We start from the raw sequence: 21,497 nt of genomic DNA on the forward strand, positions 1-21,497 counted from the left end.
CATTAAATCTGTTCTCTCGAGTAATCACAAATAAATGCTCGCTTGTTTTCAGCGTGAATTCAAAATTTCCTTGAAACTTTCGAACTTTTTCCGATCTTTCGGAAAAACAGCATTTGCTCCAAAAGAATCCCTCAAACCTGTGAAGTGGTATGTGATCACGCAATCACAATAATGACAATTATTTCAATCAGCTTAAGTTTTCATTGGATGTTTAAGTTACAGCAAGCCACATGACTCGAATGTGTTATGACCACAAAGCAGACATACTGTAGCTGTAAAGATGATATAGCTTGTTAAACAGTTTTTAATTTAGAGCCATGTTTCTAGCTTTCGCATAAGCAAGTCCAATATCCACACTTATTTTTGTTCTGGACAAAAATTAGACCATGTCTAGTGAAAGGTGAACAGCCGTCATTCTCTTTAGAGTCTCTACCCTACACAGCCCAGTTTCAATGACTATTTTAGGGCTAAATTATGGCTTTGACGAACCGACCACGATTCAGCCCCAGAAAACAACAACCCAGTGAGGTCAGCTGGGAGGTTTTGGTGGGATGTGACTCTGAAACTGCTAAATGCTCCACTAACTTTATCTCACCTGCAGTCGGGTCATTCTGGTGGGATTTTAGAGCATTTTTGCTGATTACAGCCGCCCGCTACAGCTGAAAACATCACCACGAGAGCCGGGGACCCAAACCAAGGCAGCAGCCTAAATTAAATTAGGGCTGAAACCCAAAACAATGAGCCGAAAGACGCCACTCATCTGTTACTGAGGGGAACGGCAGGGTCGGATAATTCCCGTTATGTTCATGAATGAAACCTGTCACGTCACATACATCGTAATGTAACGTAACGCATTGCTCCGATAGAAATATTGATTACCGCCACTTTGAGAGAATCGCAGGAACTTGTTAAATGGTTCTGCATGGCAGGGTATTTAATCTTACTTTAGTTGACAGAGGATTTAAATTGACTAAACATTAAAATTTCACAACTCTTATTTGAAAGTCAAAGCGTAGCCAGCCTAAACTTCAAAAAATGTCGTGTTGATTGATTCATTTTTGAATAACACTAATGTTTTCCAACCAAGCCTCTACGAGAAGGTGTGAAGGGAAAGAAAGAGGGAACGTGAACCAGTTGCAACAGGTACAAAGGTATGATTGTGATGCAAAAGATTATTAAAACTAAAACAGATTTTTTTCTTGCGAGATTTACCTTGGATCATCTCTCTCTCCTCTCTCTACCTGCCCCACTGACCTTTACTGCCGCGGCCTTCACCCACCTTCCGTTCCCTCTTGGCGTCCTAAAACCCTGCATCCCTCTCTCAGTCCACGTGGCCCACACCCCTCACCTCCCCGCATCCGCCTCGCCCTCCTCTCGTCTCGGCTCACCTCCGTCTGCGTCTCGACACACGAGCAAGCCCCTCGACAGCCGTCCGACACGGAGGCCTGCTCCCTGGGCCATATGATGTGATTACGTCGCAGTGCGTTGCTGCACAGGTCGGGCAATGTCGGACCCAATGTTTACTTGTCTGGCTCACACCATTAGGAGGTATTTGGCCCTGCAATGGAAGAACAGACGCAGATGATAACAGGACGGTGTTGGGGGGGGGGGGGGGAGTAATGAATAGGTGTTTTGCTTAAAAATTAATTGTTGACATAGTGATATTGTTAATTCTAAACTCTTGGTCTCTTTTTTTCTGAATCAATTCTACTTTTAGACATTTCTGTCGGAATGTCTACACAGGAAGTATTGACAACTTCAAATTGCTCCTCTCTTCACTTTCTGTCTGACACCTATTTCCTTTCAACACCGTCTGTGTCTCTGCCGCATACTCAAACACACACACACACACACACACACACGCACACACATGCACGTGCATGCTTATACACACAGCACTAAAGTCTCTTGCGTCTTGTCACACACACTTTGGTTTTTCCGGGGCTATCAAAGTGCTGAGTGCAAACTCTCCCTCTCTCCAAAAAACTGTCACTTGTCGCCAGAGGTGTCTCGCTCCCTGTGGTAACCCTCGGAGCTCCTGGCACAAGAACAAGTCATTATTTCCATGGTAAAGGTCAGGAGCTCTGTCACCTGACTCTAAAGTGGCGCTGAGTGGAGTCGCCCCCAAGACAATGACCAAAGGTCAGTTTCCTGTTTTGCCTCTCACGCACCGGGTGCGGAGCCGAGGAGGACGGGCTGCTCCCAGATCTGCCGATGAGCCCCCTTTTTTTGGTAACGGTGGCTTCCAGACGCGGAGGTTCAGATAATTGGCTGCGGGGAGCTCCATAATGAGCCTCGGGGTCTGTAATGTGACACATCTTAAAGGAGGAGATATTTTAATAGGGCAATTACGGCGACGCGGAGGATGTTTTGTGTCGAGTGAGTGATTGTTGTGGAGGGGCCCTGGGTTCGTGAATTCAATGGCATTTAAGTCCATTTATCTATGTGTGACTCAGCCGTAAGGAGATCTCCAATATGATTACAGTTTCATTTGAGCTAATTTTTCTGTGAATTGTCTAACTCGCCAGCACAGGTCATGTCACGCTTGAGATGTTGTATTTGCTATTGTTATTATTTAATATTATGCAGGAAAAGATGGTGGATGGCTGGATTTAGCCATGGACTCTAGAGGTGATTTGACAGCTCATGGTTGAGTGAGGATGGTGCATGGATGTAGCCCGTCTGATCGTCTCTGTCTGCCTTTATCATCTGGAGTTACTTGTCATATACGATATTTAAAACTTTATTATGCTGGGTGATGCCTTTAAGAGCAGTGAATAATTAAAGAGTGCAGTTAAACCCAGCTCAAAAACACAGTGCTGTTTAATTCAGCACAATTCATATGCTCAGTTTCATCTGAAGATTTTGCCCCCGGCAATGCCTCCAACTCAATCAACCACCACCTCTGAACCGCCCAGGCTTACCAACCGCAAGGCCGACCATCCAGCTCTCTGACACTGACCCAGCTCGCTCCTGACTCATTTTAACAATGCACCCCTCTCCCCCTTCACTCATCCAAAGTGGTCTGACTATAGATGAGGTTAACTACAGCACAGGCCTCACTTCCACGAGTCACCAGGGCCAATTATATCAGCCCGACTACTCTTCCCAACCTGAGATCCATGGTGTGGAAAATGCAGTTCCACTGGCTGCATCACTGGGGACAGAACAGGCTAGTGCTGTCTGGAGCCTGAGCCAAGCGCGGGCCAATTTGGCATGCAGAGGTCTGTGGAGAATAAGCCTGATGAAATATATATATGATCTTCTTCAAACATGTATTGTTCCGCGCTGCTGTGTCTTATCAGGCTGGCTCTCTCCTGATGTCTTCCCGGCAGAAGACATCAAGAGGCAAAGCGAGGCTCTACAGTGCAGAGACAGTGTGTGTGTGTGTGTGTGGGCAGATGCACAAGGAATGCTAAGGTTCTCTCAAGTGTTCCTTTCAGTAAACAGTCTTATCTCATCTACTTATTGATGAGAGCGCTGCAATCACAAGCGGGTTTTTATGTGGGAAAGAAAGAAATCCTGCTCATGCAGACAATGGAGCAGATGACGTGAGACAGGTGAACTGTGACATTAATTCACCAGCTTTTTATGGTTCATATCAAATATAAGCTTTTACTTCAAACGGAATCTTGACTGTCAGATTTATAAAGAAACTTTGGTCTTTTAGATGGGAAAACAAAGTCAGAAGCGTGGATTTTATTTCTGTACAGAAGAGCCTTTCACTCTTTTGTTTGTCCTTGTGACTGAACACGTCTGCAGGACACTGCTGACCTCTGTCTGTCACTGTGGGAACTGCAGCAGTTGAGTCATTACCTAAACTCACCGTCACTTGAGCCTTTAAAAAGACATATTTTCCCATATGCATTACATTATGCACATTATATCTGAGGATTTTATTCAGAGTCTCAATGTTGCAATGAAAGATAACAGGCTTTGTTGAGAAGAATGCAACGAGAGAGACAGAGAAGATATAATTTATTAACCGACATGGCAATTTATACAGACGGAGGAAATGTTTCAGTGATGATGCTTCTGCTTGAACTGTAATCCACAGTACCCACACGTGCCCACTTTGGTGTCTTTATCCTGAAAAAAAGAAGAAAAAAAAGAGTAGAGATGGAGTTTACAATTTTGGTACATTTGCATAACCTGCTATTAAGATGAACAATATTATAATGCTAGTACTCCAACATTACACAAGGCCATATAAATACATTTCACACCTCAAAGCATCATGTCAGTACAGTCATAATCCACATGCAAATAAATAAAATTATACAACTTATTACAGTTAAAATATAATTTCCCTGTGTTAGCCCCTCAGCATGAATTCATTTTTGTAGAAAATGCACGTGTCAAAAGGTTAAACTTTCCTCTTTCTGCAGTAACATTATTTCTTACACATGAAAAAAATATGAAATATGGGTTACACAATCAGAGTCACACTTAGAGGTTATCTGAAAATAGTACTTTTTGGACTCTGGGATCTCATACTCATACGGATCGGATGTTTCTTCATCTTCATCTGACTTAATGTTAAACAAACAGTATACATTATTAAAACTATGTCATTTTGAGCCACAAGTAAACAGATGTTAAGTACCCGCTCTAATTATAGTGAACAGTGAATGCACCGGGTTGCTGTTTGACCACTAACACAATGGCAAAATGCCCCCACTGACCACATAAATCATTCTATGACTGTAGTGTGTGCACAGTCTCTCACCAGGTTGATGTAGACTTTGGGATGGCCCAGAGCTCCGCCACCTCCATCACAGGAGACAACTCTGGCCCCGATGTCAGTCACAGGCTCTTCTGCCACCATCTTGATGGCAAAGTTCTTGTTCACCTGGACACAAACAATGTGCTTTCCTCTCACTATCACCTTGAGACACATGTACGACACAGAGTTTGAACGAACAGCAGACACGGCGAGGGGCTGATGATTCAGATGCCTACATGTTGCCAATCCTGCGTGAGTGCAGTCCGCTCATTGTACCGGGAAACACACGTCTTAAGAATGGGTTAAGAAATGACCTTTAAGTGTTTACACCATTACACATAATAATGGTGTAAACAAAATAATGGTAATATTAAATGCCTCGATTATATTTAGCTGTCATCTGATTGTTTTTGAGTTTGTTTGCGAGTAACTTCTCACCTCTTTCTGTCTGCCGACGAATCGGGCTCTCCTGGGATCCTTCTCCTCAAACACCTGAGATGATAATAACAACAACACAGCAGGTCAACACGTTTTGCTCCTGAACTATGGTTCGACTTTCAGGTCACTGGCTTACTAGCGGAGGCAGGGAACAGATACGTCAGCTGTCCTCTCTAACAGACCCCACATGCCGACCCTCCTTGGATAATGGGAGTGTAATACAATTAATAATAACTTTCAAAAGGAACAGACGTAATGATCCTACTAGTCAAACAAGACGCGCGGCTAACGTTAGCTAACGTCAGGCCGCCGCGGTACACCGATCATTTGAGGAGAAACGCCGTTAAAACGCACCTGGCCAGTGTGAGTTATGACTTCGCCGGTACTGGAGACATCGAGGCCGTATCTGTGAGCAGGCACAGCGGAGAGCCTCGAGGGTGAAACGAGCACCTTTGCATTTCTACTGAAGGACAGAACTCTGGCTACCGCGGCCGCCATGTTTACAACCAGCCTGTATTTCCCAAGCTGCATTGCGGGGCAACCTTGAAAAACAAAGTATACTGCCCCGATTTTTGTCTGCCAGGTTCAAAGTAGCTTCTATTCTGTGGCTCTTCTCCTCGAAGACCCTCCAGCAAACACCGTCACATTCAGTTTATTTGCTGCAAAATATAGCGTGTTATAATCGGTCACATTTCAGTTGAAATCTGCAAGGTATTAAAGAGAAAATATTTGTACAAAGTCAGAAAGGAAACGGACTGAAAGGCAGAACTGGGGGCACAGGGTACACTTCGCAAACCGGAAGTAGTTGTATCCCGCATTAGCGATAACAGCACCGCCGTCGTGTTGTGGCGACTAAAACGCAAAATCCATGGGCATAAGCACATTTTAAACCTGCAACGAATTTCTGACAGGTTTGTTCACGTTTTCTTTAAATTTTTGTGATCCCGACGAGTTGATGTCGTTCACTAATATTTCGCTCATATCGATGTATCTCACTCTGGCGCTAGCAGGTCAGCGCTGACATGCTCGTCTCCTTGGCGTGTTGCATATCTGTCCTGCAGTAACAGCGGACACGTGTTTACTTCTCAAGGAAGACAGTAGCTTCTAAATATGTCATGTGTGTTTAAAACGCCCACACAAAGCTTCCCATGCCTGTGCATTAGGTTGCTCAATGTTTAAGAATCGGACGATGAAGCATCACATGAAGGACAGTTTAATAATACTGCAATGGCTCAGGGGTATTAAGGATAATCGTGTTGATAATGGTACAACATTGTTAATAGTAAATTCCTGGCTGAATTATAAATCTCTGAGGGAAAAATGAGCAATTTGATCATTATGGGCAGGCAGCTTAGGGCAGCCAAAGATGACGTCATCAACTAAAACCCAAAGGAGGTTTAAAGCTAGAACCTGAAAAACTGAAACACTTTTTCATTGTTTTGTGTGATAAATGATTCATGATTGTGAAATCCTTTAAGCTCTTCATCTCTAAATTTGGCAACCAGGCCCAAGAATAAAATATAATATCAGTCTTTCCCCTACGATTGAATTGGGGGCCCCCGCCCCCCTGAAAAGTAAAATTATTAATTTAATCAATTATTATTATTATTTTTATATATATATTTTTGTATTTTACATATAGTGCTAAGCAAAAGTTAGTTAAGGTCACTTTCTTTATACCCCTCATTCCTAATTCCTGTATAAAAGATTGTTGATGAAACTTAATGTGATTTGTGAAACCAAACCCTAACCCTAATGAAAACTAACCCTAACCCTACACCCCCCCCCCCCCCCCCCCTCCCCCCCCACCAGTAAACCTAGGGGAAACACAGAATATCATAATCCTGGCATATCTACGAATTGTGACGAATTTCATGTTAATTATTTCCCCATCCCTTTTTTGCAGCCTTCTACACACCATGGCGCCCCTGCTGTTGAGGCACCTGGCTGCCTCCCTGTCTCGCCGAGTGGCCCAGATGAGCGGGTTAAACATGACCTTCTCCTCACCGGCAGCTAGTGCGTACAGACGTCTCTTCACCCTCACCACAGCTCCCCGCACACTGCTCCTGTCACCAGGGACTGTGTCCGGGGCCAGCCCCATCCAGGCCCCACCGTCCTCTCAGTGCGGACCGTCTTTGTTGGGACAGTGTCGGCATCTTCCCTGCATCCAGCCATCAGCCGGGATGAAAACCAAGTCTGCCCTGAAGAGGCGCTGCAAAGACTGTTTCTTTGTCCGACGCAGGGGACGTCTGTTTGTGTTCTGCAAGACCAGTCCCAGACACAAGCAGAGGCAGGGCTAACTGAATCCTGAGAAATTGCTTTGTGATAGTGAATATATTTACAAAAACTGTGCTGTAATAATAAAATTGTTGCCTGAAGAACTTGTATAGCTTTTTTCACTCTTTTACACAGTGAGGAAACAGAATCGTAACATTCTATAAACCATAATATTCTCTAACTCGCAGAATTTCTTACATGAGGAATATTTTCTGAGATTAAGCCTCCAAAAGAAATGGTAACATTTATCTCATGGTAAATGAGAGAAATGTTACCTTTTTTTAGGCAGAATTAAATAAAATATCAAAATTATCTCATTTCTATGTATCACTTAATGACTTAAATATTATCTTTTAAATTTTAACAATTGAGACATGAGGCTTTATTGTCATTGTAAATGCACAACAAATTTTGATTGGTAGCTCTCTGAGACACTGGCAGCAATATAAAAAGACAAGGAAGAAAAATCAAGAACATACAAAACAAAAAAGAAAAATATAGATATAGATATAATCTAAAATATTTCAAAAACTTTAATAAATATATATGACTTGTGCAACATGTAATGGTGCAAACATTGCACTGCAATTCGACACATTATGTAGTAGCCATCTGTTTATAGACAGTTTGATTCACTTTGTTTTATTGGATCACAGAAACATGAGTGTTTTATGTCAGTCTTCCACAAGAGGGAGCCAAAGTCTTTGCCACATGAATACAGGATCCACCCTGCTATTATTTGCCAGTGGGAATAGCAAAAGAGGTACAAAAGCTAACTGAAATACATTAAACATAAAACCAGATTAATAAAGAGAGATGGAAATCATATATGAATATATAAACAAAAATAAATACACAGACACGCACACACACACTATGTCACGTTGATGCCCTTTATCTAAGAGTTGCATGTCATAAATTATTTCTACAGATTGGCATTTTTCTGTCTTCACAAAAATTAAAACAACCCAGGAGATAATCTGCTGTTGAAGGTTGTTACTTCTCTTTTTCTTCTTCGTGTGAGGAACAATTTTTTTTTAAATTTATCCTGAACATCTATGACCAGCATTTTGTATCAATGTGTCAGTGAAAAGTGCAGTGCACACAAAAACACTCACGGACTGTGACGTGCAAACCAGGCAGCCACAGAAACTTGTCTTGCTCTGAGAGGTGTTTGACAACAAACACTGAGACTACGACTGTCCCCCTGCTTGAATAGTTTGAGTTCATATTGACTGAAGGTGTTACAATTACCAACAAGACACTGGTGTGTTTGCATGTGAACTCCCTGAACGTTCATATAATGAATTTGCAGAGAGATCCTTCCTGTGTCGCTGCAAAGATTCTATCCTAGGTGCTTCTTACTGAAGTGCATCAGTAAGAAGTTTTATGACCGTGAAAGACTGACCTCGGCTAGCTGTGGCTCAGCGAGCAGCTTGGGGCCCGTTGAGGTTTAAGAGATGAACACATGCATATTTGCTCTGGAGTTGATGAACCAGTCGGCCCCAGGGTGCAGATCCTTCATCTGTGCTTTTGAGTCAACAGCTTCTGTTTGAAGGAGCAGTTGCTGTCATGTAGAACATTTCAGATGCTCGGCTGAAACTGATGGGTGGATCAAATGCAGGAGGAAACTCAACTTCAAAGGCCAGTTGCCCTAGACATCTCGAGCACACATTCCACGGACCGTCAGTGAGCTCTTATCATTGTATCGGCTGCATGTTTCACCTGTGTGTGTGTGTGTGTGTGTGTATGAGAGCATGTCCACATTGATCTGTGGTTATGCCTGTGCTCAAGTGTTCACTCCTCAGGTTCAGTTCAGGTTTGGTCACTAAACTCGTAAATGTAAGCACTGCCTTGAAAAAGAAAATCCTACAAATTCTGATATGTGGTTGTGTTTGTGCAGTGGTTTTCGGAATGGGCACTCAAAGAAATGCAGTCTTGTACAATAGTCGTGCCACAAATCCTCCCTTCATGGAAGTTGGAATTCTTTAGTGGGAAATGTTTCAGAGAGCTGTAGATGAGGTCGACTTTACAACGATTTTAGTTCAGTGGTGCTGTTGAACTGAAACTTTGGTATTTCTCTTTTTTTTTTAACCTTTACCCTTGTTGATACAAATAACGATGCCAAAATATTAGGTGTACCAAGGACGTGTATATCTTAACACAAATGTGACCATGACAAAAATATGAATACAAAATGCACATGGTGAAATATTCCGTCTATTTTCAACGCAAAACAAAATCTTTTCCTAATCCTGTGCATTTTATATTCCAACACACTTTATACACACTGGAGCATGGACGCACAAACACACGCACGCACGCACGCACGCACGCACACACACACACACACACACACACACACAGGTGAAGCACTGGGGGACAAAGGGGACAGACTACCCAGGGCCCAAGGGTGGGGGCTGGAAAGGAGTAATTTGTGTCATAACAAATATTTTAAAAAATGGCTGCATACATTGGTTGAGAGACTAAACTATGTGTTTCAAAAAGAATGGCGGTTCCCTGGGGGCCCTCTCACCCCTCACAAAAGTAGCAAAAGGGTTTGTGTCCACCCATCACCACTCAGCATGAGAATCTGTCAGCTCATCTACTGACCAGTGACCTCGTAATGTCTTCCCTCAAGAAAGTAACGTCTGGGTCCCGGAAGAGAAACGAGAGAAAAGTAAAAGAGGGACAACAAACCAAGGGAAAACAACTGTTTTAATGCTTTTTTTTTTAAAGGGGGGGGGGGAGGGCGAATCTGGTGCTACACACACACACACACACACACGGACAAGGCTGAATGTCTATTTGTTTTTCATTATAAACAAAAAACTTAATTAGCTCGACGCGAAGAGACACGCGAATCTTATTTTGAAAGTTCTTTTCTCTCTTCCGGAAGCCACGTCGTGGCTCGTTGCTCGCAGCTTGTCGGTTGTGGGCGAGCTCTCCTCTTCCCGTGCAGCAGCATCAGTGTCGCTCGTCCAGTCGGGAGGAGGAAGGTGCGGTGGGAGCTGAAGAAGACTCTGTTACGGAACATTTGGGACACACACGCACGCACGCACGCACGCACGCACACACACACACACACACACACACTCTCCTCTGTCTGTCTCACCTCTGCTGGGTGTCTGGCTGTGGCAGGTATGAAGTTGTCAAACAGCCGCCCCTCCAGGGTGGGCAGGAACCCCTTCGTCCACAAGCTGAAATTCACCATGACAGAGAAGATAAAGGTAAGAAAAAAATAAGATGACCACCAATGTATTGTCTTCATCTTCTTCCAATTGTCTGTACTCTGTGTGTGTATTTAGTAAATTACCTACACTCACCTTGTTAGGGGCTCACACACACTGGTTCAGTTTACACTATTTAACATTTGCATCACACTATTAAGGTAAAAAAAAACAACAACAACAACAACAACAACAACATGGGTGAGAAGTGTAGGGCTACAGTGCTGTGACTCTGTTGGAAATGTGGTTCCTCTGTCTTTTCCTGTTTGTGACAATGGAGAACAAGAGTCGCCTCCAGCGGTTCTCACAGCAGACAATAGAAAAGAGACAAAAGCCGTGTGTTCAACAAAACGTTCACTCCCCTGTGCACAGTCTGCACCCTGGATTATGCCCAATTTGATAGCCCACAACGATGAATACATGCAGCCGAGATTAGGTCTTCAGCAGGAGTTGTTACTGTACCTGCCAGGCTACGAGACCAGCCACCACCAGCACCACCCCACTTTTCCATGGATGCGTTCACAAAGCCAGAGGTGGATCGCGATTGACTCAATTTGCATGTCGAACATTTGCATCATTTTTTTTTTTTGGGCAAACCATGCACCCGCCGACGCGACGAATGTGAAGTGCTTTTACGCGCCAACAGCTAAGAGCCGGTCATTACCTTTACTGTACCCGTCATACTGAAGCATCAGGGTGACACGCACTCCGCCTCCTCCCACACTATCTCTCCGTCAGTCAACACTGCTCTGTTTCCTTTTACTCATCCAGTTGAATGTGGGCTGTTAGCACGCGGGTAGAAGAGCTGACAGCTTGCCATGTTTCATTATGTACTAATTAAACAAAACGCATCACTTTCATAACCCCTTATAGTCCCCGTAAGAATGGATCAGTTTCCCAGGATGGCATAGGGACTCGTGGGTTGAGTAAGGTTAGTCCATAAGTCCATTTCTGATTTTGGGGATTGATACTTTGTGGAAGTTTTCAGTTTTTCAACAGTACAGTATCAAAGAGGATTGTGTGATCATGTCTATATCTCTGTACATATGACAATAACAGACAGTAGTAGCATGCCAAATATATCCAGGTAACCCTGTGGTGAAGGCACACAGCAATCGCCACTATCACCATCCTCTTGTTAAAGGTGACATATTATGCTCATATTCAGGTTCATACTTTTAATTTGGGTTACCCCCTGAAAAGGTTTACATGCCCTCACGTTCAGAAAAAGCGTCAGTTTTCTCATACTGTCCACTGCTGCAGCTCGTCTTTTCACCCTCTGTCTAAAACCCCTGGATTTATTTTAGCCCCTGCTCCCGATAAACCTCCAGTCTGCTCTGATTGGCCGGCTGGCCCAGTTTGTTGTGATTGGTCGAACACTTTCAAAACGTGTAGGAAATGTCACGCCCCTTCACCAGAGAAGTTGAGATTCTCAGATTGCAGACGGGGTTACCCCCAAAAGTGTCCAAATGTGACATCACAGTGGGAGAGAAATCCGAACCTGTTGTTCAGAGCCAGGCTGGAGGGTTTAGCCAGCTCAGGAAAAATTTGCCCAAACAGAGAGACAGGGATTTTTGTATAAAATGTCACCTTCAAAGTCAATTTCTACTATCTGTCCTGTTCGGGCCCCTCCAGGTGGGAAAGCCGCCCTTACTCAGACTCCGGTGCACTTTAGCACATTTAAAGAAGCCCTTGTTTAAGCAAGGCATTGACCTGCTGTAGCAAACATGACCATGCAGTTCGGAAGGTGAGGTTTGCTCTGCTGCTCCTGGTGCACATTGGACATCTGTGGCTTTGCCCTTAAATCAACCACCTAAATCGATGGAGACTCTCTGCCGGAGGACGGCAGTCGGGATGAAACGTCTCCTCATCAATCAGCCGATGGATCAATTGGGTTTCATGCTTAGCGGTCGGCGAGGCCTGCCAACAGCGTGACACAATGCTAATGCAGCCCGACTGACCAGCTGATGGAATAAAATCGCCTGCTTGGGTTGGAGTCTTTTTTGTTGTTGTTGTTGTTGCCCAAAGCAAAATGTCTTGATGAACGCAAAGCTTCTCCCTTGAGGAAACCTCCCGAAACGAGTGACATTCTTTTCTGCGGAAGCAATCACGCGACTAAGACAAGAGGAGGAGGTGCACTCCCGCTGCTCTACCCCCATCGGGTTCATCTGTTTCCCCACAGCCCCGGGGCCCAGAGGTGCCTGCTTTCATTCACAGCAAAACACACACAGGTTGGCACCGGCAAGGTTCCGGTGTGAAGACCGCTCTAAACCACTTCAGTTTGTGTCGCTGGATGTCGTAAACTATTTTACCAGGATTGTACTTGCTGGAAGAATGTCCTTACAAGTACAGGTCTTTGTCAGTGTGTCAGTGTGTTTGTTGTAGATTATAAACAGTTGTGTGTTTGTGCCAGATGACATAAACTGGACCATGTGTGTGCCTGTGAGTTTTTCACACCTCTGGCTGCCTGCTTCCAGTTCTCGTGAGGTGTGTTTTTCCACTTCCACCAGTGCACGTGGACATAAAAACAAACTGCCTGCGAGCTCTGCCTGCTTCCTCACATGCCATATGCATATACTGTATGTATGTGGCTGCATCGCATGCATATTTCTCCAAGGTGTGTGTCTACGTTTGAATCTGTGTGTTTGGTATGCAAGTGCTGCCCTACACGTTACTCATTCTGGCACTTGGTATTCCTGGAATTTTGTTTTTTTTTGTGCTAACTTCCAGCTAACAGGATCTGCAGCTCTGTAGGTCAACTAGGTCGGCTAGTGAAACAGACGGACAGACAGCAGCACCAACTCCACTTGACAGAGTCACACACACACGGCTGCCAAATGGATTGGGAAGCTTCTCGAATATCAATCGATTATCAAATGAATGGCAGTTGAAAAATAATTTCACCAGCGCACATTTTTACTTCTGGTGAAAGACAAATATTTGATGTGGTGATTTCTAATATATATAGTAGAGCCCGACTGGTATGAATTTTCTAGGGCGGATGCCAATTTCGATGTTAGTGAGTACAAGATTCCCAATACCGATATATCGGCCGATATAAATGTATATATATTTATATTTATATTTAACCTGTCAATGATTCCTTACATCTCGTTATCAAACCTTTATGTCAAAGAAATGTAATTGAGGCTTGATAATTTAGTTTAACCATAAACTTTATCATAAATAACTATAAATTGAGAAAAAATTACAAATACAACCAAATAAATAGAAGTTGAATTAAGAAAATAAACATTTATTTTACCTAAAATGCACAGTTAAAATACCGGTTGGACTCTAAATATATCGGCCGATACCGATATGTCTGTGAAAGGCTAATATCGGCTGATATCATCGGCCAACCGATATATCAGTCAGGCTCTCATATATAGATATGTGTAATAGGTTCTTATATGTTTGGCTTTTACTTGATGGGCTCAGCTCCAAGTAAATAAACGCCAGCGACCTTGCTTTGTTCAAAACAATTAGCCGAGAGCAATTGATCCTCACTACAGGGTATGGAGCGGTTAGATGCGTGCTGGGCCACATTGCTCCGGGGAGTTGGGTTTTATGTGGCATGGTTGTGGAAAAGCAGGTAACATGTGTAACAGGTGTATGTGCAGGTCTGAAAATTAACATTTCAAAATAGTTTATTTTTGATTAAATTAGTCCACGGGGATATTAGCAAATATCTTCCTTACTTCTCTCAACCAACAGTCCAAACTATTTAATATACTTTGATATAAGGCCAAGAAAAGCAGCAACATTCTTTTTAATATGTTAAAACATTTTTGCAAATTAATATTCTCCTAATTAATTGATTAATTTGGTTATCATCATTGCTCTACAATCAATACAGAACATGTATGGTACGACAGTTTCCACCTGTTTCCCTCCCTTATCACCTGTGGTAAGGATGGAGCCGCTCCAGCTTAAATGGGTACTCCAATCCCATGATAAAAACAAAATTGAGTCATTCATTGGACCCTCCCAAGCTGGATTAGTGCTGACATTTTTCAGCTTCAATGTTCCCAGTTGGTAAAGCAGGATAGAATGTAACCCTGATTACATCAGTATGACATCACCAGGGTTATTTACCCAGACTTTAGAAAATGTCAGACTAGCCTGGGACCCAGACGAATTCTGGGAGTTCGTTTAATTTGCTCTGCTAGAATACAGTCTGGATCCCCTCCATTGGGAAGTGATTTCCCTTCGGCAGAAATCTTGCTGGTCCAATCACAACTGATTATCTGATAATGGGCGGGGTTTATACCGTGGCGTGGTGAGAAGCGACTTACTACCAAGGCTGCTGCTAATGAACAAGCATTTGACTAAAAGTACCTGATATTTTCACATTCCTGCCACCAAAACGGCAACACTTGTTCACAGACATTGTAGAATCATCGTCACATTGATTGTAGGTCTTTCCAATTACGTCTGGAGGCATTTTGGCCTGCGTCTGTTGGTAACGCCCCCATCGAAAATGAACCGACAGGTCCCAGACTAACACGCATTTGAGTATTAGTCTGGCTACGCCAGGCTAATGTCAAACATTAGCCAACTGTTTTCAGTGAGAATGATAAGTAAACTGATTTTCTTGTGTAAAATTGGGGGCATGTCCCTTTAATATTCAAATGAAAATGCAGCAGATAGTTAACCAGGTCTTTAACTGAGGTGAGACCGATGGCTCCCTGGCTCTGCTTCACCCCGTATGTCCCCTCTGCTTGGTGAGGGACTGGCCCCAGTGTGTGTCTGTGTGTGTGCGTGCGTTTCTAGGTGGTGGTACGCGTCAGATGTTTGCCTTTTCGTGTAATGCACTTGCTTGTGTTTGCATTTGAAACCTGCTGACTGACACATATGATGTGTGTGTGTTCCGAAAAATGGAAGTGCTGAAGGGTGAGCTGAGTGACGTTATGCGTTAATGGTCCCCGACAGCTTTATTGGTGCCATACGTACAAACAGAAGGTGTGTGTGTGTGTGTGTGTGTGCGTGTGCGTGTGTGTTTGTGTGTCAGGAGACAATGGGGCAATGGGGGTTTCCCAGAGTCTCCTCCTGAATATTTAACACACAGCAGCAAGGCCCAGCAAGTCACTGAATCTTCCCCTCAGGTCAAAAGACATTTGCTGCTCTTTTGTCTACATAACGATTAGGATTATACATTAGGACATTTGCTTCTGTACCTTCTCTGATGTCACTTGTACAGTAAAACACCCCACATACGAAAGTAATTACTCTTTACTGCTACAAAACAAATCAAAGTTCAATTATCCCCAAAGTTTTGGTCGATGATTGGTCATTATCTCCTTATATAAGATAAACATATGACCTCAACAATAAAAAATGTTTTTATGGGAATGTTATTTGAAGGGAACAGTGAACATCCTGATTCAAACGTTGAATAACTGCCAACAGTCCAGCTCAATGACAAAAAACCAGTAGAGCTGCATTTTCCTGAGACCTTTTTAAATAGCACACTATTGTGAGATGTTGACATCAACAGGGTTTCCTCAGATTTAGTAATTCACAGACTGAGTAATGCTCCCCAGGACAAGCTAGCTGATGTGTATATTTGGTGAAACACCCCTTTAATACTGTTTTTTTCCCCCAATGCCGCACTGGAGAGGAGGTTTTTGACATAAACATAAGGAGTACTGCCTTACTTAACAGCTTATTACCCTCAAACTTTTGAGTGCTTTTTATATTGGAGTGAGGATGTGTGAGCCCAACTTACTGAAGTGTATTTTTATGGCAAATTTCCAATCATCAGCAGTGGAGGAGCTGGTACTCCCATAAAACAGGAGAGACCACCAGTCCCCGCCCCAACTCATTCTCATGCCACCTCCCGAGCAAATGTCAGCAGGTCCTCCCAGATGGATTCGTTAAGATCCAGTGATGAGCACACCGTGCGGCAGGCATGGGGGTGGGGAGGGCGAGGAGCAGCGCTGGAGCGTCATAAATCACCCCCATTACTGTTTATTTATTAATACTGCCCTGCAGTGTGCACCTGGGCTCATCCGGGGGAGAGAAATGCACAAGGAAGAAAGCACAGACAGGACAGGACAGGAAGAGAGGAGGGGGGGGGGTATAATTCCCCAGAGAGATGACAAAAAGCACATCAATGCGGGGATGAAGAGATCGAACGGAGGGGGGGGGGGGGGGGGTTCGCTGGATAAGGAGGTGAGAGAAAAATTAAGCAGCTTAAAATGTCACACAGTCTGAATTTAAACTACAGGCCGTGACATTTTGCCCCCGTTAGCACACACACACACACACACACACACACACACACACACACCAAATCTCTCTCATTACACAGTAAGAGGAAAGCCATGACAGGCCAGTGAGCTGACCTCTTGTCTTGTCTGTGTCACCTTGGAATCAATAAACTTTATTTCAGTGACAAGACCTACACGGCGTGACCACAGGGTGAACTCCTGCTCTGTTTGCAGAGCCGCCTTAACCTACTGTATATTTTCTACCTTTCTGTTCACACAGTGAAATCTCACACACAAAAACAAAATACCTTGTGTGTTATTATCACAGACCATCAGCGTTTAAAAAAAAAAAGGATATTGCCAGTTGAATTGCATTGAAAGTCGCTCCTGACAGGTCCTTTGGTTTGTTGGCACATACAAATCAGATACAGTAACAACGACAAAAACATTTGACAAGAGACAATTAAAAAAAAATATGAATGTCTTTAATTGAATTCAGAATTATAAGAGTGAACATTAGCAACACGATCGACTAAACTAATCATAAGAAAGAATAATGTTATGATCATCTAAAATATGTTATGGTAAGTGTCTATCAGAGGTGGGCATCCCCAGCGGAGCTCCAAACAGTTTCAGGCGAGGCTCAGTGAATGGAAGTGAAAAACAAATATTACTTACGTTTTTTTGTATTAGTTTTCAAAAGTTACATCAACAATAACAAGTAAATACGATCAAATAAGATGATCATTATCACAGAGGCATCCAGAGATTGAGGCAAACTTCAAGCTTCTTCTGAGACCCTGGAAATCCTTGATGACACTTTTTCCAATTACATTCTTTAATTTTTTTACAGATATTCATAATCCTCAGAGGATGAAATCATTTGACTCTGGTGACCACCGTGACTTTTCCTCGAGCAACACCCGCAGCGCTTACTTTTCATTCATCCTGTGAAACATCTGAACGGCTTCTGGGTGGACTAGCAAAAAATTTGGCACAGATGCTAAAGGTTCCTAGTGTTCCCAACCAAGAAGCCGGATGTATAATATGCCCGTCAGCTCCAGGGGTTCCTGACCAGGAAAGTGCGGTTAGAGCATGACTGAACATGACTGAACGTGTGTGTTTGCGTGTGTGTGTCGTTCTGCCCTGCAGGCCCAGTTGGAATGTGTGTCTCCTCCTCTTGACCCTGTATAGAATGTGGAGGCACATTTTTATTGTACTGGAATGCCCAGTATGTTGAAGACTCTAACTATTGTTTGTCATTTGAACATGCAGTGGAACGCTGATAACGGTTTGACTGTTTATATCTTCTTTTTTACCTGTCTCACACAAACACGCCCTCTTATCTCATCACCTGTCCCTCCAGATAGGACTGATGTCGGTCACCGTATTCCCCGTGCGGCTGCTGCTGGTGTCCTTCTTCATGCTGCTGGCGTGGCCCTTCGCCTTCGCCGCCTCCCTGGGACGTTCCGAGTTTGTCATTGAGCCACAGTCATGGTGGAGGAGGTGTGTTTGTGTGGGTGTTTGTGTGCATTCGTATCATTGTGGTACTAGGACAAAGTGGAAGTGTGTGCAGCATGCTACAAATACCACTATGACAATCGGAGGTAAGGGAGCCTTTTGTCAACTGTAGATTGATCTGCTGTTTATTAGTGTCCACTGAAAATGATTAACTATGTCTGCTGAGATTTTGAAAAACGAATCCACTTCATCAACTCTCCATATGTCCCAGGCTTGTAGACCTGTGTTTACAAGTGATCATGCGAGCCATGTGGTTTTGTGGAGGTTTCCATTGGATCAAGGTGAAAGGGGAGCGGGCGGCGCCTTCGGAAGTCCCCATCCTCACTGTAGCACCGCACTCCGCCTACTTTGACGCCATCCCAGTCACCATGACCATGTGCTCCATAGTCACCAAACTGGAGAGCAGGAGCATTCCCGTCTGGGGCAGTGAGTTAAACATATTTCCGTCCGCAGATATACTGAAAAGAAATGAAATCAACAGTGCAGTTATGTGCCTCAATAACCTGTAGCATATGTTTAATTTTAAGCAAATCGCTGGTTCACGAAGGTAGCACACTGTAATGGTAGTAAGAAAAAAGTCTGGCACGCCCCCAAACAAGCCAGATAAAGCCAGAGCGGAGGACGACACTTCCTACATGCGCTGGAAGCAGTTGACCAATCACATAAGAGTGGGCCAGCTGGCCAATCAGAGCAGACTGGGCTTCATTGGGAGGGAAGGGCCCTTAAAGAGACAGGAGCTAAAACCAACTGTTTCAGACAGAGGCTGGAAAGAGGAGCTGCAGGAATGGACAGTCTGAAGAAAGTGATGTCTTTACTGAACATTAAAGCATGTATACCTTTTCAGGTAATAATCCAAATTAATTAATTATGAACCTGAATATGAGCATAATATGTCACCTTTAAATACAATGATTCCTGTAGAAAACTCTATCACTATAAGTAACTACCTGCATATTAGACCCCTGTGTGTTTAGTCTGTGTTCAATGTGTTGGTCTATATGGGGGGAAAGAAGAAAAAAAAATCAATGAAAATCAATCCATTTAACATACAGACATTTAAATAATAGAGGCACATATTATTATTTTTTTTTTAAATGATGTTTTGGAATATTATGATGAATAATCAGATTTTGAAAGGAACTACAATAGAAACATCCACTGATACTTCATGTTGAATTTTTAAAAATAACGATGATAATGATCGAAAAATTCCAATTTCTATTGCTAAACCAATATTTGAGCTTTCCTTGTCTCAAAAAAAACCTTGTTTACGGGAAACTCAGGTGAGCAGTGTCTCCCTTCAGCAGGACATATTAACATTTGGAAGCAATGGGACATAACCATGTTAAAATCTTTGCATATATAGGTATGTTTTGGTATTAATCGGTTAAAAAACGAACATTATATTACATAATACTTCACTGGCTCCTATCAGCTTCACATGCATCTCAATGGCCCAGTCTCCTCTCATTTAATTTCCATTTGAAAACTACTGGTTGCATCCATTTTTGTTAGATCTGACAGTACATTCATTCATGTTGATAATCAATGTACCTTAAACTATTTAATTATTTTGATTCTTAAACATTTTTCAACATTAATCAGGGAACGATTAACCCATGCTAACACCTTCATAGCCCTTTCTTCTTGTTGAAAAGTTCTGAGGATGAATTTACCTTTTTTTCATTTGTGTCTTCTCTCTTGCCCTGACATGGATCCAACATCTGCCTCTTCATCGTCGTCCTCCCAGCTCTGATCAGCTACATCCGGCCGGTGTTTGTGTTTCGGTCAGACCAGGACTCCAGGAAAAAAACCGTAGAGGAGATTAAACGGAGAGCACAGTCTGGAGGGGAGTGGCCTCAGGTATGTGAATATTAGCAGGTACATACACTAAGGACATGCACTACACACACACAAACAAACACACACACACGTAAGAATCAGAGCTCATCTCAAACTACATGAGAATTACAAGGTGATAGAACAAATGCAGTCACAGGCATCGACGCCAATTTAAAACGATGAATACAAGTTCGATGCATTACACTTACATTTGTATTTTTTTGTTCCAGATCATGATATTTCCAGAGGGAACGTGCACCAACAGATCGGGTCTCATCTTATTCAAGGCTGGTATGTGTTCAGACCATCGTTGTGGGGACCTAAATCTGTTAACACCCTCAAAGTAATTGAAAGTTAGGTTAAGGTCATGTGTGAGGAGAAAAACCTGCTATTGTGCGCATCCCCATCGCAACTATTATTGCAGCGACACCATCGCTGCGTCCAGGGCATAGCGCCGCCTATAATAGATGTGATTCGTCAAAGACATACAAACAAGCCAGAGGAGGATGTTAATGGAGGCAGTCAGACCGTTCACAAGCACTGACACAGCATTGCCAAGACAGATCCAGTTATGTAAGACTGAGGCTAGGGTAAGGGTTTGGGTTAGTTATAGTTACGGTTAGAGTAGGTCTCCCTATTTAATCCTCTAAACTTTAAGTGGCAGCAAGCGATTGGGCTTTACGGCTCAACTCTAGCTCTGTAAATCGAAAACAAAAAAAATGGTGCGGACCGCACCAAACAACAACGCAAGTGCAGTTTGTAAACATCACTCCTCTAAGAGACGTGCCAGCGGGTGGCGCTGCAACGCCGCGGTTTTGGCCTAGTGGTGAGTGTGTCGGACTCCCATACCGGAGGTCGTTGGTTTGCGGCCCGACCAGAGCAGTAAAATCACAACAACAACAAAGAGAGAGAGATACAAGCTTTCTCCAGAATGTCTTTCTCACTGCCCCTTTGAATTCAGATGACATTATTGCGTGGTGTCTTCATTTACAGTAACCTTTCACGAATGGCCCAAAAATCAGTTGGAGTGATACTATTACGCTAAACTTACTATGGAAATTTACAGTGGACACATAACATTGATATGTCATCACCAAGGTGATAAGGCAAACTTGTTGATTTTTAAATCCCTCAGTTCGGAAGCAAGATAAACTTTCATCCTGAGTTGTGGCTTGGACTGTAAACGGTGAGCTGCAACTCCCTTTAAAGCTCCTCGAAGCTCGTAGATGATAGTAGAATGTAGTCGAT

The 21,497-nt window shown here is 43.3% G+C and overlaps 3 protein-coding genes across 4 annotated transcripts in view; 2 read left to right on the forward strand and 1 right to left on the reverse strand.

The window, feature by feature from the left end:
* Positions 1 to 3,961: 3,961 nt before the first annotated feature.
* Positions 3,962 to 5,695, reverse strand: ndufs6 (NADH:ubiquinone oxidoreductase subunit S6). Its single transcript, XM_035635355.2, has 4 exons — positions 5,519 to 5,695; positions 5,165 to 5,218; positions 4,730 to 4,852; positions 3,962 to 4,089 (listed from the first exon to the last, which is right to left on the reverse strand). The coding sequence occupies exons 1-4, from the start codon at positions 5,693 to 5,695 to the stop codon at positions 4,021 to 4,023; spliced, it is 423 nt and encodes a 140-aa protein (XP_035491248.2). The 3' UTR covers positions 3,962 to 4,020.
* A 231-nt stretch (positions 5,696 to 5,926) lies between these two features.
* mrpl36 (mitochondrial ribosomal protein L36) lies at positions 5,927 to 7,542 on the forward strand. The gene is made up of 2 exons (XM_035635356.2): positions 5,927 to 6,075; positions 7,071 to 7,542. The coding sequence occupies exon 2, from the start codon at positions 7,084 to 7,086 to the stop codon at positions 7,462 to 7,464; it is 381 nt and encodes a 126-aa protein (XP_035491249.2). The 5' UTR covers positions 5,927 to 6,075; positions 7,071 to 7,083; the 3' UTR covers positions 7,465 to 7,542.
* Positions 7,543 to 10,439: 2,897 nt separating this feature from the next.
* lpcat1 (lysophosphatidylcholine acyltransferase 1) overlaps positions 10,440 to 21,497 on the forward strand; it is a 20,477-nt gene continuing 9,419 nt past the window's right edge. Inside the window, exons 1-5 of one of the 2 annotated variants that reach the window (XM_035635463.2) lie at positions 10,440 to 10,671; positions 18,253 to 18,392; positions 18,619 to 18,833; positions 20,158 to 20,270; positions 20,480 to 20,540. In XM_035635463.2, coding sequence (XP_035491356.2) covers positions 10,585 to 10,671; positions 18,253 to 18,392; positions 18,619 to 18,833; positions 20,158 to 20,270; positions 20,480 to 20,540 — 616 coding nt within the window. In that variant the 5' untranslated portion in view covers positions 10,440 to 10,584. Of the gene's footprint in view, positions 10,672 to 18,252; positions 18,494 to 18,618; positions 18,834 to 20,157; positions 20,271 to 20,479; positions 20,541 to 21,497 lie in introns of those variants that run through there. The other variant, XM_035635462.2, reaches the window with a different exon arrangement.

This window comes from Scophthalmus maximus, chromosome 5 (genome assembly GCF_022379125.1).
Source record: "Scophthalmus maximus strain ysfricsl-2021 chromosome 5, ASM2237912v1, whole genome shotgun sequence".
Lineage (NCBI taxonomy): Eukaryota > Metazoa > Chordata > Actinopteri > Pleuronectiformes > Scophthalmidae > Scophthalmus > Scophthalmus maximus.